General features: G+C 35.7%; 1 protein-coding gene across 1 annotated transcript in view; it reads left to right on the forward strand.

The window, feature by feature from the left end:
• Positions 1-26896, forward strand: part of LOC123566528 (nonsense-mediated mRNA decay factor SMG5-like) — a 48762-nt gene that overhangs the window by 16342 nt on the left and 5524 nt on the right. The window contains exons 7-23 of the mRNA XM_053549120.1: positions 667-745; positions 2390-2518; positions 5776-5844; positions 7713-7900; positions 8522-8665; positions 9228-9370; positions 10319-10427; positions 10789-11292; positions 11854-11926; positions 12076-12214; positions 17000-17075; positions 17457-17629; positions 18588-18743; positions 19172-19231; positions 22921-23051; positions 24687-24767; positions 26448-26602. Of these exons, the coding sequence (XP_053405095.1) occupies positions 667-745; positions 2390-2518; positions 5776-5844; positions 7713-7900; positions 8522-8665; positions 9228-9370; positions 10319-10427; positions 10789-11292; positions 11854-11926; positions 12076-12214; positions 17000-17075; positions 17457-17629; positions 18588-18743; positions 19172-19231; positions 22921-23051; positions 24687-24767; positions 26448-26602 (2409 nt within the window). The remainder of the gene's footprint in view (positions 1-666; positions 746-2389; positions 2519-5775; positions 5845-7712; positions 7901-8521; positions 8666-9227; positions 9371-10318; positions 10428-10788; positions 11293-11853; positions 11927-12075; positions 12215-16999; positions 17076-17456; positions 17630-18587; positions 18744-19171; positions 19232-22920; positions 23052-24686; positions 24768-26447; positions 26603-26896) is intronic.

The following is a 26896-nucleotide window of genomic DNA, read 5'->3' on the forward strand; positions in this document are numbered from 1 at the left end:
TCAGCTTTTGAACATGAAATTAATGGGAATTTTACTTGTTCGTTGGGATAAAATTTCGTGGATTGACTCAACCACGAAATCCACGAAAATTAGTCCCCCACGAATATTAATGATTTCACAGTATATGTATGGCGTATCAATGTGCACATCTTGAGGGTAGCATTCTTCAACTTTTATGCAAACAGTACAGGCATTTTTTCAAAAATTTCAGAATATTTTAATTTGTTCCTTTCTTCCTTTTATATACAACAAGCAGTGTGATTATCAGATACAATTTGTAATTATAGACAATTGTAGTCCTCATTTAATAGTAAATCTGGCTTGGCTGATAGAAAGTTTTAAAGGATGTGAACTGATTTACAAAATCCAGATTCAACTTGAACCTTTAGTTTGTTGGAGTAAAATGGTGAGATCTACTCTATAATGTACTATTTAGAACCAGAGATATTGTTTAAGAGTTCCAGACATGTGTATAAGCAATCTGATGTTAAACACAATGTATTATTTAAGACATTTTTTGGGGGGACTGAACAGTAAGTTGGATCAAAGAGAGATATTCGAGCAAAGGGAGGTATTCAAGGGCTTTGAGTTTAAGCAAATTATGTTAGGCTGTATATACATAGAACCATTTATAATCTGATGCATATCAATGCTTTGTTGTTTCAGGAATGGCTCATAATCAGTTAGGGACTCTTGCATCATCACGATACTTCAACTGTGAGGCAGCTTATCATTACATCAGATGGTGAGATGATTTTATATTGTTAGCTCACCTGAGCACAAAGTGCTCAAGGTGAGCTTTTATGATCGCCCTGTGTCCGTCAGCGGCGGCGTCGTCGTCGTCAACAATTTGGCTGTTAACACTCTAGAGGTCACAATTTTGGCCCAATCTTAATGAAACTTGGTCAGAATGTTACCCTCAATAAAATCTTGAACGAGTTCTATATTGGGTCATCTGGGGTTAAAAAAACTAGGTCACCAGGTCAAATCAAAGGAAAGGCTTGTTAACACTCTAGAGGTCACAATTTGGACCCAATCTTAATAAAACTTGGTCAAAATGTTACCGTCAATAAAGTCTTGGACGAGTTTGATATTGGGTCATCCGGGGTTAAAAACTAGGTCACCAGGTCAAATCAATGGAAAAACTTGTTAACACTGTAGAGGCCACATTTATGACTGTATCTTCATGAAACTTGGTCAGAATGTTAATCTTGATTATCTATAGATCAAGTTCAAATCTGGGTCAGGTGGGGTCAAAAACTAGGTCACTAGGTCATTTCAAAGGAAAATCTTGTTAACACTCTTAGAGGCCACATTTATGACTGTATCTTCATGAAACTTAGTCAGAATGTTAACTGTGAATCTTTAGGAGTTGAATCTTGTCATGGGGTAAACTAGGTCACAGGTCATCAGAAAAGCATTACACTGTAGAGCCAATTAGACTATCTAATGACTGGTCACGTTAGCTTATGTCTTTAGGTCAAGTCGAATCTGGTCATGTGGGGTCAAAACTAGCACGATCAAATCAAAGGAAAAGCTAGTTTACACTGTAGGGCCACATTTATGACCATATCTTAATGAAACTTGGTCAGAACGTTAAGCTTGATTATCTATAGGTCAAATTCAAATCTGGGTCAGGTGGGGTCAAAAACTAGGTCACTAGGTAATTCAAAGGAAAAGCTTGTTAACTCTCTAGAGGCCACATTTATGACTGCATCTTCATGAAACTTAGTCAGAATGTTAATCTTGGTGATCTTTAGGTCAAATTCGAATCTTGGTCATATGGGGTCAAAAACTAGGTCACAGAGTCAAATCAAAGGAATAGCTATTTAACACTTTAGAGGCCACATTTATGACCATATCTTAATGAAACTTGGTCAGAATGTTAATCTTGATGATCTTTAGGTCAATATGTCAGGTGAGCGATACAGGGCCTTCATGGCCCTTTTGTTTTTTCTTTAGTTACATGATATATGTACAGGTCTTTATATGATAGCTTTATAGTTACTGAATTAAGTTGTTGTTTTTATTTTAATGGAGTTTTCATGTTGTTAACATTAAAAAAAAATTGTATAATTTCCAGTAAACTTTAATGCAACAATTTTGATATCACAGACTGTTGAAAATAGCCAGTCTATGTTTTTGAAGTAAAGTTTATTTATCTTTTAATTTATTTTTTTATTTTGATAATTTCCAATATTATGTAAATAATTTGTTTTATATGATTTCATAATTTGATGTAAATCAAAAATTGCAAGCGATTTTATATACATGTAATTATTTAACACTTTTCTATTTTACCGATCTGTACAATGTATGCTTTTTGTAGTTCTTGTTTCAAAACTGGTAAGCCTCAGTATTTCTCAGACGTTTGCATTGTTATATACAGTATGGCCTGTGATGTCCCATTTGAAGGAGCTGAGGGTAACCTGCAGAGATTATTCGAGAAAAATCAAAAACGTTTCAGTGATTTGAAAACTGACTCTGGTAAACAGTCCAACACACCTAAAGAACAGTGGTATATATGCTATAGCAATTTGATGATGCTTTCGGTATGAGAGATTAAGTTGAAGAAATACAAACAGATATTAAATCAATGAATGCAAGTTTGCATCCCAATTTAAGTCAAGAATTTATAATCTTGCATTCATCCCAATTAATTAAACCCCAAGATGCAAAGTATATGGTGGCTATATTGGGAATCACACATGTCCGTTGGTCTTTCTGTCAGTATGTGTCCACTCTATGTCTTCTAAACAGCTGTGGTGGTTCTTATAAAATTAGCTTCAATTTTTATCTCGTCTGATTTTTTTTAAAAATCCACGAGGTATTGTCGTCACTCGATCGTCGGCATGGGCATTGGTTAAAATTTTTGTTTATGTCCATTTTTTCTAAAAAATTATAAGAGTTACAGCTTTGAAACTTTGCACACTTGTTTATCATCATTAGGTGACTATGTAGGCCAAGAACCATAACTCTAATATTCATTTTGTCAGAATTATGGCCCTTTTTGTACTTACAAAATCTGAACTATAACTCTTTTTAGCTCACCTGTCACAAAGTGACAAGGTGAGCTTTTGTGATCGCGCGGTGTCCGTTGTCCGTCCGTGCGTCCGTCCGTGCGTGCGTGCGTCCGTCCGTAAACTTTTGCTTGTGACCACTCTAGAGGTCACATTTTTCATGGGATCTGTGTGAAAGTTGGTCAGAATGTTCATCTTGATGATATCTAGGTCAAGTTCGAAACTGGGTCACGTGCCTTCAAAAACTAGGTCAGTAGGTCTAAAAATAGAAAAACCTTGTGACCTCTCTAAAGGCCATATATTTCACAAGATCTTCATGAAAATTGGTCAGAATGTTCACCTTGATGATTTCTAGGTCAAGTTCGAAACTGGGTCACGTGCCTTCAAAAAAACTAGGTCAGTAGGCCTAAAAATAGAAAAACCTTGTGACCTCTCTAGAGGCCATATATTTCATAAGATCTTCATGAAAATTGGTCAGAACGTTCATCTTGATGATATCTAGGTCAAGTTCGAAACTGGGTCACGTGCGGTCAAAAACTAGGTCAGTAGGTCTAAAAATAGAAAAACCTTGTGACCTCTCTAGAGGCCATGTATTTCATGAGATCTTCATGAAAATTGGTCAGAATGTTCACCTTGATGATATCTAGGTCTAGTTCGAAAGTGGGTCACGTGCCATCAAAAACAAAGTCAGTAGGTCAAATAATAGAAAAACATTGTGACCTCTCTAGAGGCCATATTTTTCATGGGATCTGTATGAAAGTTGGTCTGAATGTTCATCTTGATGATATCTAGGTCATTTTCGAAAGTGGGTCATGTGCCATGAAAAACTAGGTCAGTAGGTCAAATAATAGAAAAACCTTGTGACCTCTCTAAAGGCCATATTTTTCATGGGATCTGTGTGAAAGTTGGTCTGAATGTTCATCTTGATGATATCTAGGTCAAGTTCGAAACAGGGTCATGTGCGGTCAAAAACTAGGTCAGTAGATCTAAAAATAGAAAAACCTTGTGACCTCTCTAGAGGCCATACTTGTGAATGGATCTCCATAAAAATTGGTCAGAATGTTCGCCTTGATGATATCTAGGTCAAGTTTGAAACTGGGTCACGTGCCTTAAAAAACTAGGTCAATAGGTCAAATAATAAAAAAACCTTGTGACCTCTCTAGAGGCCATACTTTTCATGGGATCTGTATGAAAGTTGGTCTGAATGTTCATCTTGATGATATCTAGATCAAGTTTGAAACTGGGTCAACTGCGGTCAAAAACTAGGTCAGTAGGTCTAAAATTATTAAAATCTTTTGACCTCTCTAGAGGCCATATTTTTCAATGGATCTTCATGAAAATTGGTCAGAATGTTCACCTTGATGATATCTAGGTCAGTTTCGGAACTGGGTCACGTGCAGTCAAAAACTAGGCCAGTAGGTATAAAAAGAGAAAAACCTTGTGACCTCTCTAGAGGCCATATTTTTCATGAGATCTTCATGAAAATTAGTGAGAATGTTCACCTTGATGATACCAGGTAAAATTCAAAACAGGGTCACGTACCTTCAAAAACTAGGTCAATAGGTCAAATAATAGAAAAACCTTGTGACCTCTCTAGAGACCATATTTTTCAATGGATCTTCTTGAAAATTGGTCAGAATTTTTATCTTGATAATATCTAGGTCAAGTTCAAAACTGGGTCACATGAGCTCAAAAACTAGGTCACTATGTCAAATAATAGAAAAAACGACGTCATACTCAAAACTGGGTCATGTGGGAAGAGGTGAGCGATTCAGGACCATCATGGTCCTCTTGTCTTATATATTGTCCAGCACTTTCAGAAGAGTGATGGCACCTGCAGGCGTTGCTCTTGTTTACCTTATCAACACAACATGCAGAGCACATGACCCGGGACCCTAGGTAAAAGGTCAAGGCCACACTTAGAGGTCAAAGAGCAAATAGCTTAAATTATTTTCAGAAATACTGGGACGATTTCATATAACTAGCATCAATTATTAACCTCATAAAAACGATGAGTAGAGCTAACAACCAAGGTCACTAGGTCAAAGGTCAAGGTCAAAAAACTTTAAGTTCACTCCATATCTAAACTGCTTTGAAGATTTTCATAAAGTTATCTTCAGATGTTTACCTCATCAAGACAATGAGCATAACACATGTCTCGGGTGACAAAGTGGAAGGTCAAAGTCAAGACTTGGGGGTCAAAGGCCAAATAGCTTAACTTTGTGTCTTTGCCATATTGTCTAAACCACGTTGAAAATTTTCATAAAGTAGCATTAGATTTTTACCTCATCAAGACAATGTGCAGTCCAGCACACTCAGAGGTCAGAGATCAACTAGCTTAATCCATATCAAGGATTTTCATAAACCAGCATAAGTTGGTCATCTTAATAATATGACATGCAGAGTTCACAATCAAAGTCACAATATCTAGGTCAAGGTCACACTTGAAGGTAAAAAATCATGATCGTAACATTTTAATTTCCCTGTATCAAATTAGCATCTGGGGGTATTAATCACATTTAGTGATAGTTCTAGTTTCAAATACATTTATCAGTAAAATAATTTCTCTTTGTCGCATCATTATGGCTTAGTTGCATATGCTAGTCATTTGTATACTAACTAAATATCCAGTGTCAAAAACCAGTTTACAACATGTTTTCTTTAAAGCAAAGCTTTCATTTATAATAATGTAGAGGCTGACGTGACCACAGTTATCTTTAATGTAGTAATGAGATTTGTTGTATCTGTATTTCAGTTACCAGGATTTGAAAGCGTTCTTTGTTAGATTTCTACAACTGCTGAAAGTTCTCTATGATGTCCCAAAGTAAGTATGATGTATAAAATACATAACAGACATCATTATATAAAAGTACAGTTTAGATTCCAAATAGAAATTTGTGTTTAAATTCTAGCAGGCAGTTAATCAGACATATGTGTTTCCTATAGTTCAAGTACAATCCCAATGTTTTGTATCAAAGATGCTCTTAAATGATGTGCATAATCAGTGTAATACTTCTTAGGTTTTCACAGAAATCATAGCAACAGTTTGCAGATCTTTTGTTATTTCTCAACATCAGATATACTTTTTATGCCCCCGAAGGGAGGCATATTAGTTTTCAACTGTCTGTCCGTTCGTTCATTAATTCGTTCGTTCGTTCGTCTTAATGTTAACTTTTTGCATGAAGGCACTTTACTCGCGAACCACTGCACCCAGGACCTTCAAACTTCACATGCTGATAGTACTTATTGAGTACACCACCCCTACTGACTGGGGTCACCAGGTCAAAGGTCAAGGTCACAAGGGCCAACGTTAACTTTTTGCATGAAGGCACTTTACTCACGAACCACTTCACCCAGGACCTTCAAACTTCACATGCTGATAGTACTTAATGAGTACACCACCCCTACTGACTTTGGGGTCACCAGGTCAGAGGTCAAGGTGCTGCGGGGGCATTTGTCACCATTAGTGACAGCTCTTGTTATATGAAACTGTATGCTATAGATTGGGTACACAAAGGCTTTATTTAGCAATTTCATGGTATGCAGCGTTATAAGCAGTGTTAAGAATTAATAAAATGTAAGTGTTTGTGTTTGAGGATATGATACAGATTGTTTTTAGCTCCACTACTCGGAGAATAGGGGTGCTATTCTACTCGCCCCGACGTTGGCATCGTCATGTCTCTTTCTTGGTTAAAGTTTTTTGGCAACCTTTGTTTTTCTGTCATATCTTTGTTACTATTGCTTATATCTTACTGCAAGTTCACATAAACATTGTCCAGCATACAAACAAAGTATGTGCAGGGGCTAGGTCCATTATACCCAAGGTCAAGGTCACTAAGTTGTTATACTTGGAATTATTTTCATGTTAAATTTTTTCGAAAGCTTCGTTTATAGACATATCTTTGGTACTTTAAAAGATAAAGACTTGAAATTAAAAATATTTCTTTATAATCATCAACTGTGGTTACAATCCCCATAACTCTAATTGTATTTTTGACAGAATTATGCCATTTTCATACTTAAAGTTTTTTGGCAATCTTCGCTTTCTGGATATAACTTTAGTACAATATAAGATAATGACTTGAAACTTAAAATGTATCTTTATCATCATCATCTGCATGTGTGGTAACAATCCCCATAACTCTGATTTGTATTTTTGACAGAATTATGCTCCTTTCATACTTAAAGTTTTTTGGCAATCTTCGCTTTCTGGATATAACTTTAGTACAATATAAGATAATGACTTGAAACTCAAAATATATCTTTACCATCATCATCTGCATGTATTGAGACATAAATTCATTTTACTGTCAAATCGCCAAATAGTGGAGCGCGCTGTCTTACGGACAGCTCTTGTTTATGAATATTTTGAAATCACAACTGACATTATTTGCAAATATGGGCGAAAATAACTTCGTCACAAATATTTCCTGTTCTACAGTATCTGAAATAATACAAGTTATACGCTCAGTTTCTGCAGCAGTAAACAGGAAAGGTCTCATAAGCTACAAAGCTGTGATCTTAAAATGCAGCCTTACTATTGGACAGTTTCAAAATTGATCTCAGAAACAACCAATCAAATGCTTCAGTTATTTCTTGTTGGGAGTAAGATATGAGAACAGTATTTCATAGGTGTACAATAAAAAAATATTTTTTAAGATTTTGAGAAAGTTTCCTTATTCTTGATTGTAGTAGTGATGCAACAGAAATCCAGGAATGTTGTCAGACAACTCTACAAAGCTTTAATCACTGTATGTTCTATGAGCCTGTCAGTTACAGTGACGATCTCTCCGAGGAAAACATACATTTCATGGAGGATGATATTGTCTTTAAGATAGTCGTTATTTGCATTGCTACTGTCTACATATTGCAGAAGAGAGGTTTGTTTATATATTTAATAAAGTTACAGAATATGTGTGTAATAATGTTGCGAGAACTTGTGGGTCGACCCTTTTGCTTATTATATGTACAATTGACGTAGATATCTGTTTATATATGTATATATTGGCAATAAAATATGTTTAAACCAAAACTAATGTGTCTGAAACTTACTGAAATTAACATACAGTTCATTCAGTTATTGGTGCCAGATAATTTTTATTATCTAACACGGTATTGCATTTATTTTAACTGGAGTTATATGTTTGATGCAAGGTCTCTGTGGCAGATGTGTAAAGTTGCTAACTATGGATTGCTTGTCTCTCAGGGATGTGAGTTTGACCCTCACCAAGACCCGGATTCTTTCATCTGAGGAAACCAGCTAGCTTGCAGAAGTTCTTTGGTTTTACCCTGGTGCGTGTTCACATGCTTGAAATAATGCCAGAAAAGGCAACATTGTTCTACACCCAGTCACTGCCTATAGAGCCAAACTTACTCTGTGACTTAAGGTATTAGTTTAACATAAAACACAGAGAAATTTTACAAGTGATGTTCATTTTTGGAAAAAAATGTGTGGCAAATATTTACCATAAATGAATTTCATATTATTTGTTTACTTGTAGGTTCTAGGAAAGTGACAGCTGCCATAGCATTTCTTCTTGCTCTTTTCTCTCACATTCTCAATCATGTTGTCATAAGACTTCAGGGAGCTTTATATGAAAAGGAAAATCCAAATAAAATCTTACAGTCAAATACTCAGCGTTACAGTAAGTACAAAAGATCTGAGCCTGCTAATGTCATTTCTTACATTTCATAGTTCTGTCTCTAGTACTAAAGGGAATTTACAAAGAATATCTTGATGTATTTACACTTAGTATAAATTGTTTTTGTGGGGATTTTGTACAGGTATCTCTTTGTTAGCCCATTGCTTCCTGTCCCATTAAACACAATTTAAAACAAAGTACTAACTAATCAATCTCCACATGCTTGGAATATAATACTGTGAAATCATTAATATTCGTGGGCGACTAATATATCCCCACGAAATTGCCGTTTTGACCAAAACCACGAAATTTCATGCCCACAAAATTGAATGATTTTACAGTAGTCAATTATTGTTGAATTTTTAACTAGAAATCAATTAATTTGTTAGAAGAATGTGTTATTCATGTTTCTGAAATGTGCTTGATTTTTTTTCATAGTATAGAAGGAAATATAGAGGCTTTGACTGATAGATTTTAATGAAAAAGATGTTAGAATGAAAATCTTTGAAAACTTTTTTATGCAGTTCTAATCTTCCTCCCTTTTTGTTTAAAATGAACATTTCAGATGAAGTGAATGGTGAGGATTCGGAAAGCGACAAAAGTTCCTCACTGACAGATACCTCATCATTGAAGAATGGTCATATTAAACATGGAAACTGTCTTCCCAATCAGAATGATGATAATGAAAACAAACCTCAGCAACCAAAGGTATGTGCAGTGACATTGTCAAATACTTGATATATATGTACAGGTTTCCTTTGTTTAACAGGATCCAAGGTTTAAAGCTATTAAGATAATGCTATTTGAGCCGCGCCATGGGAAAACCAACATAATGGCTTTGCGACCAGCATGGATCCAGACCAGCCTGCGCATCTGTGCAGTCTGGTCAGGATCCATGCTGTTCGCTTTCCAAGCCTATTGGAATTAGAGAAACTGTTAGCAGACAGCATGGATCCTGACCAGACTGCGCGGATGCCCAGGCTGGTCTGGATCCATGCTGGTCGCAAAGCCATTATGTTGGTTTTCCCATGGCGCAGCTCATTTAATTTAATATATACTGAATTTGTTGGAGCTAATTCTAGTTATTGCAAAATCATTTAATTACATGGGCTGCGATGGGCATGAAATTTCGTTGTTATGGCCAGATGGGGATAGGAATTTGTGGATTTAACATGGGAAGTAATAATGAATGGGAATTTTATTTGTTGGTTGGAATTAAGTTTCGCGGATAGATGCAACCATGAAATCAACAAAAAATTTGTCCGCCACAAATATTAATGATTACACAGCATATTGGGAGCCTCTGTGGCTGAGTGGTTATGGTCGCTGACTTCAAATCAATTATCGATGTGGGTTTGAGCCTCACTCTGGGCGTTGAATTCTTCATATGAGGAAGCCATCCAGCTGGCTTACGGAAGGTCGGTGGTTCTACCCTTGTGATGAAATAATGAACGGAGGGGTACCTGGGGTCTTCCTCAACCATCAAAGCTTGAAAGTCGCCATAGGACCTAAAATCGTGTCGGTGCGACGTTAAACCCAACAAATTATAATTACACAGCAAATGATTGTGCTATGATTTGTGATTTGATGCATTGCATATGTGTCTTTTGTTGAAGTTATCTACTTCAGTTCTGTTGATAATTTCTTTATATTTAGAAACCTGCCAAATCCCATATGCGAAATTTACGGCGACGGCGACCTCGTTCTAGTAAAGCTGTTGTGAGTGATGATTCTGACCTTTCAGATATATCAGATCTCAGTGAAGGTAAGATTTTATTTAGGTTGTATAATACTTAACAGAGAATACTTCGAATGGATTTAGCCCGTCAAAAAATCTTAAAGGGTGTTTATTCCTTAATTTATCAGAAAACAATACTTTTCACAATATTGATACCTGTAGGAGTCAGTATTTTCCAATGAACGCATTTCTAGTGATGATAGGTGTGACAAAAGTAATACCATATAAAGATAGATGGGCAATTTAGACATTAAATGCTTTTAAATTGCCGTAAGCATTGATTCCACATTTCACCTTCATTGATAAAAATGGGTGTACCGATACAAGAGCATTTGCAATACATTTGTATTGTCCTACAAAGGAAAGCTAAAAGTTCTTTATATTTAAGGTGGGGAGGTTCTTCGAGATGATTTATCTGACGAGTCAGAAGATGAGCCTCTTGGTTTCTATGACGACTCAGACTCTGATATGTCAGACTCCTTTATGAAGAGTCAGGAACTGGACCCCGGCTTTGCTACAAACCCAGATGCTGACAGTAACAACAGTGCGATAGAATCTACAATCAATAAACAGAATGCAGACTTTCTTCCACCTGTGTTTCCTAGCTCTGACCAAAGTAAAATTTGGTCCGATATTTCAAGAACAGACAGTCTGGCAACATTTTCATCAGAGTTGTTTTCGTCTTCTGTGCCTTTCCTCGGTGGCAGTTTTAAACTGTCACAGCAGACAGACGGTGTAGATAGTGATGTGATTCAGGGCCGGAAGCAAGTGTCAGTGCCGCCTGGGTTTGCAGCATCGTCTGAGGCAAAACATGTGGAGGAGATATCTCAGAAACTTGCCAACTTTGTGATAGAAACTGACACAGAAACATCGATTACAGCGACGGAAGCAGGTATGAGCAGTGACCAGTAAAGTTATTTCTAATAAATATCAAAAATATTTATTTTCGAAAGTAAAAATGACATGGGTGTTATTTAAGATTGCTTAGATTTAATTACATTTTAAAAAGTGATTTAAAATCTTCTATGAGTTAATGCTGAGCTGTTAAGCTTACTATGAAATCATTTAATTTCTTGGGTATGAAATTTCCCTAGTCATCAGTTAGCAATAATTTCAACTCAGTAAGACATAATACACATATAGATAGGTTGTTTTATTAGTTAAGAGAAATAAATCACAAAAAAGTGTAAAATGTACAGGTTTTAGCTAATTGTACCATATATTCCATAATAGCTACTCTCTCCTTCATTAGCCCACCCCTGATTTCTCACTAATATTAAAAAGAAAGTCGTAAGTGAATACCTGTTATGCTATAATTGCTAAAATTAATTCATTAGAGGTTTGATTTATAGTTTATATTTTCTAGAAAGTGTTTTTTTTGGGGCATTTATAAATGCCACCTACATTTCCCCAGGGGCATTAATATAGGATATAAGGTATGTTTATTTTATAGAGTTTTCGGGAGCATCTGATGATGAAGATGGTGCAGGTGATGTCAGCAGTAGTGAAGAAAATGATAAAATCAGGTATTCACAAGTCCTTTCTTCAGCTGTTTGATGCATTATTTACGTGATTTTTTCATGAATTTCTCACACATGTAGCCAGCTGATGAGAAAAGAAAGTAACTTTACCAGTCTTTACCAGTCGTTACCAGTACTGTTGTCTTGATATTTAGGTCATCTGAAGAGGAGAAGGAGGCAGTGCACCAACAGAATGTGGTCAGTGTGATTCAGGGGGAGGGGCTACTGTCAGTCATCAAAGTGATGTGTGATTGGATGATGTGTAACTCTTCTGTCATCATGACATGTGCACAGGTAAATATATTGACAGAATAGTATCAGTGTGAAGATACAGGGGAGAGCATCCTGCAAGTGAATGACATGGTCGCTACCTTATTTTTAGCTCACCTGTCACAAAGTGACAAGGTGAGCTTTTGTGATCGCGCAGTGTCCGACGTCCGTCAGTGCGTCCATGCGTAAACTTTTCCTTGTGACATCTCTAGAGGTCACATTTTTCATGGGATCTTTATGAAAATGGGTCAGAATGTTCATCTTGGTAAATTCTAGGTCAAGTTCGAAACTGGGTCACGTGCCATCAAAAACTAGGTCAGTAGGTCTAAAAATAGAAAAACCTTGTGACCTCTCTAGAGGCCATAATTAGTCCCCTACTGGTTGAAAACCAGTTTCGGGGACTATAGGAATGCGCTTTTCCGTCATTCTGTCATTCCGTCATTCTGTCATTCCGTCCGTCCGCAATTTCGTGTCCGGTCCATAACTCTTTTATCCATGAAGGGATTTTAATATTACTTGGCACAAATGTTCCCCATGATGAGACGACGTGTCATGCGCAAAACCCGGACCCCTTGCTTAAAGGTCAAGGTCACAATTGGAGGTCAAAGGTCAACAGGGCTTTTTTCTTGTCCGGTCCATAACTGTCCCATCCATGAAGGGATTTTAATATCACTTGGCACAATTGTACCTCATAATAAGATGATGTGTCATGCACAACTTTGAGACCCCTGGCTCAAAGGTCAAGGTCACACTTAGCAGTCAAATGTTAACATGGTATGAACAGGGTCTGTTTCGTGTCCGGTCCATAACTCTTTCATCCATGAAGGGATTTTAATGTTACTTGTCACAAATGTTCCCCATGATGAGACGACGTGTCATGCGCAAAACCTGCACCCTAGCTCAAAGGTCAAGGTCACAATTTGAGGTCAAAGGTCAACAGGGCTTTTTTCCTGTCCGGTCCATAATTCTCCCATCTATGAAGGGATTTTAATATCAGTTGGCACAATGTACCTCATAATAAGACGATGTGTCGTGCACAACTTTCAGACCCCTAGCTCAAAGGTCAAGGTCACACTTAGCAGTCAAATGTTAACATGGCATTGAACAGGGTCTGTTTCCTGTCCGGTCCATAACTCTGTCATTCATTAAGGATTTCAATATTACATAGCACAGATGTTCCCATGATGAGACAACATGTCCTGGGCAAATGCCGGAGCCCTTGCTCAAAGGTCAAGGTCACCATTTGGGGACAAATGTCAATAGGCTTTTTTCCTGTCCGGTCCGTAACCTGCTGCCATCCATGAAGGGATTTTGATATTACTTAGCACAAATGTGCCTAATGATGAGGCAACATGTCATGCGCAAAATCCGGACCCCTAGCTCAAAGATCAAGGTCACATTGGAGGCCAAAGTCAATAGGTTTTTTCCTGTCCCGTCCAGAACTTTGTCATCCATCAAGGGATTACAATATTACTTGGCATAAATGTTCCCCATGATGAGACGACGTGTCATGCACAACACCTAGAACCCTAGCTTAAAGGTCAAGGTCACACTTTGAGATCAAAGGTCAATAGGATTTTTTTCCTGTCCGGTGTATAACTTTGTCATGCAAAACAGGATTTGAATATCAGTTGGCACAAACATTTCCCTGGATGAGACAAGATGTTGTGCGCAAAGCCCCGGCTCTAGGTCTAAGGTCAAGGTCATACTTAGAGGTTAAAGGTCAAATTCAAGAATGACTTTGTCCGGAGCATTTCTTCTTCATGCATGGAGGGATTTGATGTAACTTGGCAGAAATGTTCACCACTATGAGGCACACTTTTTTTATAATTATGTCCCTTTGTTGTTACTATAAATAGATTATATTGTAACTTTTTTATTACTGGCCATAGGGAAAAATTGAGACCACTTTTCTGTGGTACAACATGTACGGTACATCCAAATTTTAGGTGTATTTTGATCTATCTCTACTGGTAAAGAGTTTCTTGTGGACTTATATTTTGTAGATTTTTTTTTTTTTTCTTTTTTTTTTTTATTTTTTTTTTTTAGGGTTTATTTCACTTTGTTGTTACTATAAATACCTTTTATGATAACTTTTTGTATAATCGGCCAAAAGAAAAAATCCAAATGAAAACAACTGTACGTTTTTATATATGCAAATTTTAATCCAAGTGCTTTGTTATGATTTATTGTATATATAGTACAATATTGTTCATACATCATTGACAGATATCAGTTCATTATGTTATACTGCAGAAGAGAAAATTAGGTGCCTTCCAGTAGGGGACTTTGTATTGCATGGCAATACTTCATTTACTTGTTTTCAATGGATCTTCATGAAAATTGGTCAGAATGTTCACCTTGATGATATCTAGGTCAAGTTCGAAACTGGGTCACGTGCCTTCAAAAACTAGGTCAGTAGGTCTAAAAATAGAAAAACCTTGTGACCTCTCTAGAGGCCATATATTTCATCAGATCTTCATGAAAGTTGGTCAGAATGTTCATCTTGATGATATCTAGGTCAAGTTTGAAAATTGGGTCACGTGCCTTCAAAAACTAGGTCAGTAGGTCAAATAATAGAAAAACCTTGTGACCTCTCTAAAGGCCATATTTTTCATGGGATCTGTATGAAAGTTGGTCTGAATGTTCATCTTGATGATATCTAGGTCAGGTTCGAAACTGGGTCACTTGCGGTCAAAAACTAGGTCAGTAGGTCTAAAAATAGAAAAACCTTGTGACCTTTCTAGAGGCCATATATTTCACAAGATCTTCATGAAAATTGGTCAGAACGTTCACCTTGATGATATCTAGGTCAAGTTTGAAACTGGGTCACATCCTTTCAAAAACTAGGTCAGTAGGTCAAATAATAGAAAAACCTTGTGACCTCTCTAAAGGTCATATTTTTCATGGGATCTGTATGAAAGTTGGTCTGAATGTTCTTCTTGATGATATCTAGGTCAGGTTCGAAACTGGGCCATGTGCGGTCAAAAACTAGGTTAGTAGGTCTAAAAATAGAAAAACCTTGTGACCTCCCTAGAGGCCATATATTTCATGAAATCTTCATGAAAATTGGTGAGAATGTTCACCTTGATGATATCTAGGTCAAGTTTGAAAGTGGGTCATGTGCCTTCAAAAACTAGGTCAGTAGGTCAAATAATAGAAAAACCTTGTGACCTCCCTAGAGGCCATATTTTCCATGGGATCTGTATGAAAGTTGGTCTGAATGTTCATCTTGATGATATCTAGGTCAAGTTTGAAAGTGGTTCACGTGCCATCAAAAACTAGGTCAGTAGGTCAAATAATAGAAAAACCTTGTGACCTCTCTAAAGGCCATATTTTTCAATGAATCTTCATGAAATTTGGTCTGAATGTTCATCTTGATGATATCTAGGTCAAGTTCGAAGCAGGGTCATGTGCGGTCAAAAACTAGGTCAGAAGGTCTAAAAATAGAAAAGCCTTGTGACCTCTCTAGAGTCCATACTTGTGAATGGATCTCCATAAAAATTGGTCAGAATGTTCATCTTGATGATATCTAGGTCAGGTTCGAAAGTGGGTCACGTGCCGTCAAAAAGTAGGTCAGTAGGTCAAATAATGAAAAAACGTTGTGACCTCTCTAGAGGCCATATTTTTCATGGGATCTGTATGAAAGTTGGTCTGAATGTTTATCTTGATGATATCTATGTCAAGTTTGAAACTGGGTCAACTGCGATCAAAAACTAGGTCAGTAGGTCTTGAAATAGAAAAACCTTGTGACCTCTCTAGAGGCCATACCCTTGAATGGAACTTCATGAAAATTTGTCAGAATGTTCACCTTGATGATATCTAGGTCAAATTTGAAACTGGGTCATGTGCCTTAAAAAACTAGGTCAATAGGTCAAATAATAGAAAAACCTTGTGACCTCTCTAGAGACCATATTTTTCAATGGATCTTCATGAAAATTGGTCAGAATTTTTATCTTGATAATATCTAGGTCAAGTTCAAAACTGGGTCACATGAGCTCAAAAACTAGGTCACTATGTCAAATAATAGAAAAAACGACGTCATACTCAAAACTGGATCATGTGGGAAGAGGTGAGCGATTCAGGACCATCATGGTCCTCTTGTTGAATGTTAGGTGCTATAAGGTGATGTGTGTAATTTTTTCAGCGATCTTTACATGCACATAAGTATACTTGGAGCATGTATTGCCAAGGAGTAAAAAAATCATACATTTTAAACAAATGCAACATTCTTTAATTTGTCTGTTAATATCAAAGAACAAACATTTTATTATGTGTGGGACCAGTTTTCATTAATCTTAGTAGATTTAGTTGTTTTTGTGGAACTTCCAAGTAAGGCATGTATAGGTATTTTAGGAATTTGTCACTCATTGCAGATAAATGGGATTTCAAATTTATTTTTTGACAATATTCTTGAAAATTTTCACATAAATTTTCAGATTCACGCAGTATGATATATTTTTACTTGATCTCTATATTAGAAAACATTGTACAGGGAATCAACAAAGTTATAGGAAATTGTAAAAGTCTGTGCTGTAAAAATAAGGGTACATTTGCAAAAATGCAAGAAATTTTACCATATGAAACATTGCCATTTACAAGGTAAGTAAATAAAAAAGGTATCAAGAAAGTATGAAATTGCAACTGGAATATTTTATTGAAATCTAAAACATTGCCATGGTAATAGCTTTACCTTGGTGATAGGCTTTACAGTATATACTACACACATGCTTGAATCTATATTGAAGTATTAGTCATTGTATTTTAACAGTACAACATTATATATCTATATATGTTAATATATTTCAGAGTTCGCAGTCTGTATGGTGTAGATTGTCTGTACTGCTAAATTTTTTACCACATGAATCAACCTTCCTCACTCATGGTAAGTGATAAATAGTATGGAAAAAGGTTCTGGACAGTATGTACCTATCCAGTTAAAACAAAATTACCTGTTAAGAAAAGAATTCAGAGCTAACTTGTAGAATACATACATAATGTGATGTGTATAGTGAACTTTGAAGCAATACTACAGCACATGGAATATTGAAATACTAGATAAATGTTCTTAATACAATCATTATTGCAGTTTTCCTTGATGTTTTACACCAGTAAAATTAGGATTGTCGCTCTTAAAGAAATGAGAAATTCTTTTGTAGTTGTAGATCAAAAAGTTTGGAAACATGGTAGTTTATCATGTCTGTGTACATGAGAACATTATCATCTGTACATGTGAAAATATTAATACCTGTATACATCTCTGTAGATCAGTGTTGGCAGGATGAATTGCGGTCAGTTTTGAGTGAATCTAAGTCTGGTGACTGGAAACAGAGAATTCCCCTACGTGAAGATATAAATCTGACGAAATTTCCACCTCTGAAACACATCCAAGAAAATCTTGAGAAGAAAATGGGTGTTAAACTTACAGAGTTGCAGGAGGTAAGTAGCTCCAGCTCCAGTGTTATAATTAGTACCAGAGACAGGAAGAACCCGTAAGATACAAGGATTTTGACCCTCCCACTCTGGAGATTATGTATTATAATACTTTGTAGCCCACCACAGTTAGCTCAACTGGTGCAGCAAATGACTGCCATTCATGAGACTGTAGGTTTAAATCTTGGTTGGGGCATGTGCTTTCAATAATGATTGAAGACAATGTTATTATGTTCATTTTAAATCCTTTTTCTGATTCAAATATGGAAGTTGTCAATTACCTGCAGAGATTGAGAATGGGTTAATACAGATAGGGGATCTAAACAACTTCGTGATTATTATAAGCCGCACCATGAGAAAACCAACATAGTGCATTTACGACCAGCATGGATCCAGACCAGCCTGTGCATCTGTACAGTCTGGTCAGGATCCATGCTGTTTGCTTTCAAAGCCTATTGCAATTAGAGAAACCGTTAGCGAACAGCATGGATCCTGACTAGACTGCGCGGATGCCCAGGCTGGTCTGGATCCATGCTGGTCACAAATGCACTGTGTTGGTTTTCTCATGGTGCGGCTCATTTTGTAAAACCATGCTTTACAAAGATGTTGGATATCTTCAATATTGAAATGCAACTACATAGATCAAGCTATGTATCAAATGAAACTTTGAAGAAAGCACAATAAACCTGTCTAATAACATGTTATATGTAAATAATGTTCCAAGGCAAAATAGACATACAAAATAGTTACCAGATGTAATAGAGTCATATTGCGCACGTTTTTTAGATTGGCATATCCAGTTTGTCATGTGACTCCTGTATTCAGGGCAAAAATTTATGTTAAGTTAAAAGATTTTTGAACAAAATACAAACCAAAGTCTTCCATCCAAAATCATTGCAGTGAAATTCAGTTTATTTTTTTGTATAGAACAATAGATGAATCAAACATTATGAAATTCTTTCAGAGTTTCTTGCGAACATGTTGCCTTAGACAGTTTGGATACTTTTTATCTGGCCTAGATGGATTACTGTTTAGTTACAATGAAGAGAAGAAGCTTTTCATTGGTCCAGCTCAGCCAATCAGCATTGACGAAACAGAGGAGGTTGCCATGGAAAAAATGGTATGATTATTGTGTGCTATATTTTATATATTTGTTCTTTGTACATGAATACTAGTGAAGTTTTGCTGTGATTGGATGATTGTTTTACAACTGAGCCATTTCATTTAAAGATGTTTTTGCTGTGTTTCACTGACTGAATTAGACATCTTAAAGGTAAAGCATTGTATGGTTATTTCAAGTAAGCGTTAATGTGACTCCTTCACATTTATTGTAGAAAAATAAAAGTCTTCATAAAAATTGTTAAAACTTGTATTTTATTAGCATATGAATGTGTGCCATATTTCTGTATACAATGCAAAATCCTTGTCCCAGAATCAAAAGGTATCAAATATTTTACTTTCTACCTTTTTTTTATTGATTTTAATGAGCAAATTGCTTTGTTCGTGAAAAACTTAAGTCTAACAGAAACAGGTACTTTGATTATGTAGGCTGATACAGAAAGTCGTAGAAATCAGCTCATGAGAGATATGGCTCAACTTAGATTACAGGTAAGTGTTGGTTAACGTAAAATTATAATATACTTGTTCTCAGAATGTTTTAAAAGAATTATGTTTACTTAAGAAATAATAAGTTCCGAAGTGGTTTATCGTAGAATAACCCATGTTTTGAGTTCTTATGAATGAAAAACTTGGATTATTCTACGATACGTCACACATTGTAATTTGTTATTTCGATTCTAACATGACATACTAGTATCAACATTGTTTTTCTAATGGTAACTACTTTTTACGACATGAACTATACTTGGTGCTACGCATCTGGATCATGCTATACATAGAGGATGACATCACTACTTTGCACGCGCATGGGTTACCGCAAAATAACCGTTGATTGATTTTCTCCTAATAGGTAAGTTTGCAGTTACCCATGCACATGCAAAGTAGTGATGTCATATATAGTATGTGTATATAGGTTATTTGCTGGTCATGTTAGAATTAAAATACAACAAAGTACTGACTTAAATTATGTGAGGGTTGGATAAAATGAATCATTTAATGAATGTTCCTTAACTCTTTTAACTTTTACCTCTCTTAAAGAGATTTTGGAAGGGAAATTTGTAAGACAATTAAATGCTGTTTTATTTTTTTAGACAATTACACTCTTGACATCATTGTGCATTGTGCATTTGTTAAAGTAGTCATTGTCATTGTCCTAGTTGACATCCAGTGTCCTAGTTGACATCCAGTTAAAGGTGTTGAAAATATGTAAATATCTGGTAAACACTGGAGCAGATACTAATGATTGATAAACTATCAGTACAGTAAGTCATGACAATAGATTATGACAATAGATTAAACCAATCACCAGATTCCAACCACACTGCATTGATAAACTATCAGTACAGTAAGTCATGACAATAGATTAAACCAGTCACCAGATTCCAACCACACTGCATTGATAAACTATCAGTACAGTAAGTCATGACAATAGATTAAACCAATCACCAGATTCCAACCACACTGCATTGATAAACTATCAGTACAGTAAGTCATGACAATAGATTAAACCAGTCACCAGATTCCAACCACACTGCATTGATAAACTATCAGTACAGTAAGTCATGACAATAGATTAAACCAGTCACCAGATTCCAACCACACTGCATTGATAAACTATCAGTACAGTAAGTCATGACAATAGATTAAACCAGTCACCAGATTCCAACCACACTGCATTGATAAACTATCAGTACAGTAAGTCATGACAATAGAATAAACCAGTCACCAGATTCCAACCACACTGCATTGATAAACTATCAGTACAGTAAGTCATGACAATAGATTAAACCAATCACCAGATTCCAACCACACTGCATTGATAAACTATCAGTACAATAAGTCATGACAGTAGATTATGACAATAGATTAAACCAATCACCAGATTCCAACCACACTGCATTGATAAACTATCAGTACAATAAGTCATGACAATAGATTAAACCTAGCCCGCTTAGCTCAGTAGGTAAGAGCGTTGGTCTACGGATCGCGGGGTCGCGAGTTCGATCCTCGGGCGGGGCGTATGTTCTCCGTGACTATTTGATAAACGACATTGTGTCTGAAATCATTAGTCCTCCACCTCTGATTCATGTGGGGAAGTTGGCAGTTACTTGCGGAGAACAGGTTTGTACTGGTACAGAATCCAGGAACACTGGTTAGGTTAACTGCCCGCCATTACATGACTGAAATACTGTTGAAAAACGGCGTTAAACCCAAAACAAACAAACAAAATAGATTAAACCAATCACCAGATTCCAACCACACTGCATTGATAAACTATCAGTACAATAAGTCATGACAATAGATTAAACCAGTCACCAGATTCCAACCACACTACATTGATAAACTCAGTACAATAAGTCATGATAATAGATTAAACCAATCACCAGATTCCAACCACACTGCATTATAAAACTGTGTATCCTGCATTAATAAGAAATCAATGGCAAAGTACAGTATTATATGGAGATGAATCATGCCTGTTATTTTAATGTGTTTATTGATCTACTCATCTCTTTTCATTCTCTCTCAAATCAGCTGCAGACTTCCCTTGTTTCCAAACCATAAATATTTTTTTAGTGTATTTACCACTTTCGGCAAATGGTTCATTCTTAATTTAAAGCCTTAAGCAAAGTTGTTCTCCAAATTTAAAAATTTTTAATAATAATTGAGGTTTTCGACGATTTGCTTCTGAGCGCTGATGCTTGGACGCATTTTGTGTGCCCTGCTTCCACTACCTAAACGCACAAATCTTTGCACTACTTTTCAGATACCAGTAGAAACGATTTTTTACCACGGGACATCCCCATCTGGTAGTGCTACATTTAACTTAAGATAGACGATTTCCTAACTTAAATAATACATTTTGTACGGTAGATGCTACATTTATTGGTAAAAGGAAATCTACCTTTACGTAGTGCTACTCCTTTAACTGAAATCAGCAACAATACTTTAACGTAAGTATAGCATACTACTTTACGGGTAAGATAGCATACACTCCTTTAATTTGTTCTATTAGATACAAATATACTACTTTATGGTAAGATACATACACTACCTTTAACTGGTAAGATAGCATACACTACCTTTAACTGGTAAGATAGCATACACTACCTTTAACTGGTAAGATAGCATACACTACCTTTAACTGGTAAGATAGCATACACTACCTTTAACTGGTAAGATAGCATACACTACCTTTAACTGGTAAGATAGCATACACTACCTTTAGCTGGTAAAATAGCATGTGTTACCTTTAACTGGTGAGATAGCATACACTGCTTTACTACCTTTTGCTTGCAAAATACCATACACTACCATTGGTAAGAGAGCAAACATTACCTTTAGCTGGTAAGAAAGCATATTCCACCTTTAGTGGTAAGATAGCAGATTTACACTACCTTTATGGTACATAATGAATAATATATCTGATCTGAATTAAAGTATCTATTTTTTAGGTCAACTACATTACATCTTATAAGATATAGCTATAGACTCTATTGGAAACTGGTAAATACAATACTATTGCCTACTTAATTTGCAAATAGCTAACACCTTTAACCCTGGTAAGAAGCAACACACCTTAACTGTATGTAGAATATACATATCCTTTAGCTGGTAAAATACATGTGTTACCTTTAACTGTGAGATAGGCATACACTGCTTTACTACCTTTTAGCTTGCAAAACATACCTTAAAATTGGTAAGAAGTATTTCATTACCTATAAGCTGGTAAAAAAGCATATTCCAACCTATTATGTTTTGGAAAAGAGCTTTAGCAGAATGTTACACGTACCTTTAAATTCATGGTCACATAAGTGAGATAATATATATGGCCTCTGACTGAATTAAAGTATCTATTTTTTTTTGAGGTCATAACTAACATTACATTTTAATAGGAGAATATAGCTTAGTACTTCTAGTTGGGAAACAATGTCATGTATGAGGATATAGTAAAATATATCTTAAGGTGGTTGCCTATACAGTATGTAGTCAGAAAGAAAAAAGTAGGTGTACTTAGTAAGTTTACAGATTTTTCAGTTGAACATTTAAAATTTGAAATTACATACCGGTACACTACGTTAAACATGCATGCAACATACTTTTAGAAATAATTCAACTTGTGAAAATAGATTAATTGATGTCGGAATTTACTAAGGCAATTTAGAAATGTTCTGTAGCATATTAACTCCTTAATTGAAAATTTATGTTTTACGATAGTGATAGATAGTCTTGACCATCAGAAGAAAGAGAGTCATGGTGCGAGGGATGCTATACGTTGGCTCGAGGCAGAGTTCAGGAAGGGTAACAGGTAAACTATATATCCTTTATAATACTAAAATGGCAGATATTTTCTCATGACCAGAAGTTTGTGACATATAGCATGACCAGAAGTTTGTGACATATAGAAACAGTGAAATTATTGCAGGATTTACATAAGAAATATGTTTCCTTTTACAGCCAGTATAATCTCAGTTTTTATGAGAAATAATTTTTGCAAGATCATTAAAAGGTTACAAATTGAAGAAAAAATAGTGAGTAGCTCTGACTTTGTAATAGTTCTGTGTGTGTGTGTTTTTGTTTTGAGCGACCAAAACATTTACTAGTTTATCTAGGAAATAAGTCTCAAATCTCTAAAAATAATCAAAACAGTTGCAGTAACTAAAATGAAATATCTAAAAACAAAAACAACAAGAATTTTACAAACTTCTGATAAAAATGGTAGTGGTTGTGGCAAAGGTCTCTTTATTGTAAGGGAAGATCATTGATAAGGAGATTGGGCATTTTCATAGGCACATTACAGTTTTTGTCTTACTGGTTAAGGTCAGGAGTGGTCTTATGTTCATGGATACTTTTATGATCTTTTCTTGGTCCAAATTTATACTCGGCATCACTAATCTCGCGTCATCACTAATTTCGCGGTATTTGAGTTTCGCTACCTGCGTGGTGTTTACATGTCAAAGTTTTTGACCTATTTTACGCATGCTAACGAAAAAACGATCTTCCCTGCAGTTACCTTGCTAAATATCTGATAATATTTATTAAAAGCGTATTTTTGCACAGCTATTGCAAAAAATTCAAAAATATCCATAAATCAAGCAAATATTTGCAATGTTTACAAGTTGGTCTACCATCCGTTCCGCATTTGTCCTCAGTAATTATGCAGATTAAGTCCCGCCCATAGGTTAGAGAACACCAAATTTACGCAACATACCCTGCAAGGCAAAAAATGAATGAAATATCAGTATTAGGTGAAACATCAAAATGTCTAAACTTGACGGGATTTTAAGAGGGACAAGGGGATGGGGGCCTCGCGACCATCCCCTCAAAATACACCTATGATACTCAGCAGTGAATTGGAACATGTTAGATAAGTATCAGATAGAAAATATTCAGTAATAGTACAATTCTTAGGCTCCGAAACATTATGACCACGTCCGCGACCTTGTGGTTTACTTGCAAAATATCTTGTGTGTCCACTGCCCAGAGAATAATTTCGATAGTGCCATTATAAACAGATGATATAAAACATTCAAGTTGGCGTTTAATGACTTTAGAGTGTTCCTGTTAGTTTAACTTTGATAGCTTTCCAATGTTTGAGTAATATTTAGTGCTTTTTAACCTTTGATAGTTTGATTTTCACAATTGTTGACCTATACCGCGAAATTAGTGATGTGACGTCACATGATGACAATGGCTAACTATTGTTGTTCTAAGTACACATTGATGTTTCTTCGATGATATCTGATTTATTTTCACACAGTAATTGATGCATATGACATGAAGTATTACGGTAAAGAAACGAAATACTCTGTTGTGTTGTTTCTTATTTCATGTCGTTACCTCGAATGTTAAGTACCGCAACATTACAGATGGACGGTATACTTCTTTTTATTCCAGTACTGTTTTTGACAGTGATTTAACAATTATTTTCTCCATCATACAGATATATCCGTGCACAGAAGAATAGTGAGAAAATACCGGCAGCTAATACCAGACATTTAAAGAAGAAGAACAGAGAAACATGGTAGCTAACAAAGCACTGTAAAATCATTTCATTTCAGGGCCTTGAAGAAATTTTGTTGTTTTGTCATAACAAGGCAGTTCTGTAGGGACATGAATGCATAGACCTCAAATTGTAAAGGCTATTTCTTAGTTGGTGGGATCTAATTTCCTGGGTTGATGCAAAACAACGAAATTTATGAAAATTAATTCCCCATTAATGATTATGATTTTACAATGTGTAAAGTTATTTTTCTTGTTTTTGAGTTTGCGAGATAGGATGATTATTGTGAATTTTCACCAACTGATAAATTTACTGATACTACCATGATAAATATATAATTATTTACAGTGCAGTTGAAGCCCGCCCGCTTAGCTCAGGAGGGAGAGCGCAGATCTACGGATCGCAAGGTCGTGAGTTTAATCCCCGGGCGAGGCATATGTTTGTTCTCTGTGGCGATTTGTTAAAAGACATTGTGTCTGAAATCGTTCGTCCTCCACCTCTGATTCATGTGGGGAAGTTAGCAGTTACTTGCGGAGAACAGGTTTGTACTGGTACAGAATCCAGGAACACTGTCTTGTTAGGTTAACAGCCCGCCGTTTCATAACTGAAATACTGTTGAAAAATGGCGTTAAACCCAAAAACGATCAAACAGTGCAGTTGCATTTTCTTTAAAAACTCTTTTTAAGAGAAACTGCAGTACCATGTAAAATTCCCAGTAGACACCACTAAGATTTAAGTAAAATTGCAGATGAACTGGATATTTACTAAGTAAACTTCAGTTTTATAACTTCAAGTTTGAGAATGTGACAAGGCAGACAACTTTATGTAATAATGAAAATAATTTAAGTAATTGGATATATGCATAGAAATTCCATTTGTCACATATAAAACAATATTTAGTTGAGGTTTATTTCTGAAAGATCAACTTTCACTATATAAAATGGAATATCATTGTAGATTCCATCCTTATGGGTGGTTATAAATTGTTTGAAATAAAAGAAATAAAAAAAAGGCTTGTGACGATTAAAAAACATTTTGATGTCTGTGGGTTCAGTCCTCTTAACAACAAGGCTACTATGAAGTTACTTAATTATGGGAGCATTTTTGTCCACACAGCTATCTCGTGGGGATATGAATTAGGGAATTTCAGGTTTTGGACATAAAATAAATGGGAATTAAAAAAAAAATTTGTTTGTTCGTATTAAATTTCAAAAGAATGTTAATCTTATTAGGGTTTTTAGGATAGTGCAAGGTACAGAAGATACTCTAGGTCCAGAAATGAATCTTGATTTATAGTAACTTCCTATTTTAAATTGAGGAGTTGAGCCTCTGGTTGAGTTTGAACCCACTACCTTCCATGTGTGAACCCAGTGCACTACTTTTAGTAGTGATATGTTGTTATGGTGTACGTATATAGTGCTGTGGTCACCATCTTGGATTTGAAATACCATAGCTTGGTATTTATCATGACAATTGCTCTTTAAATGTTAATTGATAGGAGAAATTAACTTTTGTTTGGTACTTCAAAATCATTAATTTTGGAAACATGAAATTTTGTGGTTTGGACCAAAATGGCTGTTTTTGGGGTCATGACTTTGTGGATTTGATTTTTGTAGATTAAATGAATTAGAAGTTTACATGTTTGTTAAGACTTCATTTTGTGGATTGTACAACCTTAAATCCATAGTTTCAATTTTACAGGTGTGTGTTGGAGATGGTGAACTGTGCTCTGTATTTGTCAAGACAAGGTGGTGATTTTGGGGCTGATACTGTGATTGCAATTCTCACATCTAGCGGTTTTAATGCAATCAAAAATCCTGTGGTTAAGCAAACACTTGCAACAAGTAAACAAGAAGGTATAGCGTTTCAGAGTTGTTCTGTTTCTGTTGTGAAACATCGGAATGTTCTCCTGCTAGAGTCCTATATAGTTCTTTTTAATTGTCACATTTTTTACAAAGATATTTTGAAAATATCTCAAATTTTTTAAATAATTAGGCACTGCTATTTGATTAAAGACAAAGGTGTCTAACTTTATTTGTTTTTTATCAAATAGCAGAGCTTAGTCAATAGCTTGTAGCAAAATTTAGTGTTTTAAATCAATTGTCAGTATGGAATTAGAATGCATTTCAGCTCTGGATGAGCTGTTGTAA

Source organism: Mercenaria mercenaria, chromosome 8 (assembly GCF_021730395.1).
Source record: "Mercenaria mercenaria strain notata chromosome 8, MADL_Memer_1, whole genome shotgun sequence".
NCBI lineage: Eukaryota > Metazoa > Mollusca > Bivalvia > Venerida > Veneridae > Mercenaria > Mercenaria mercenaria.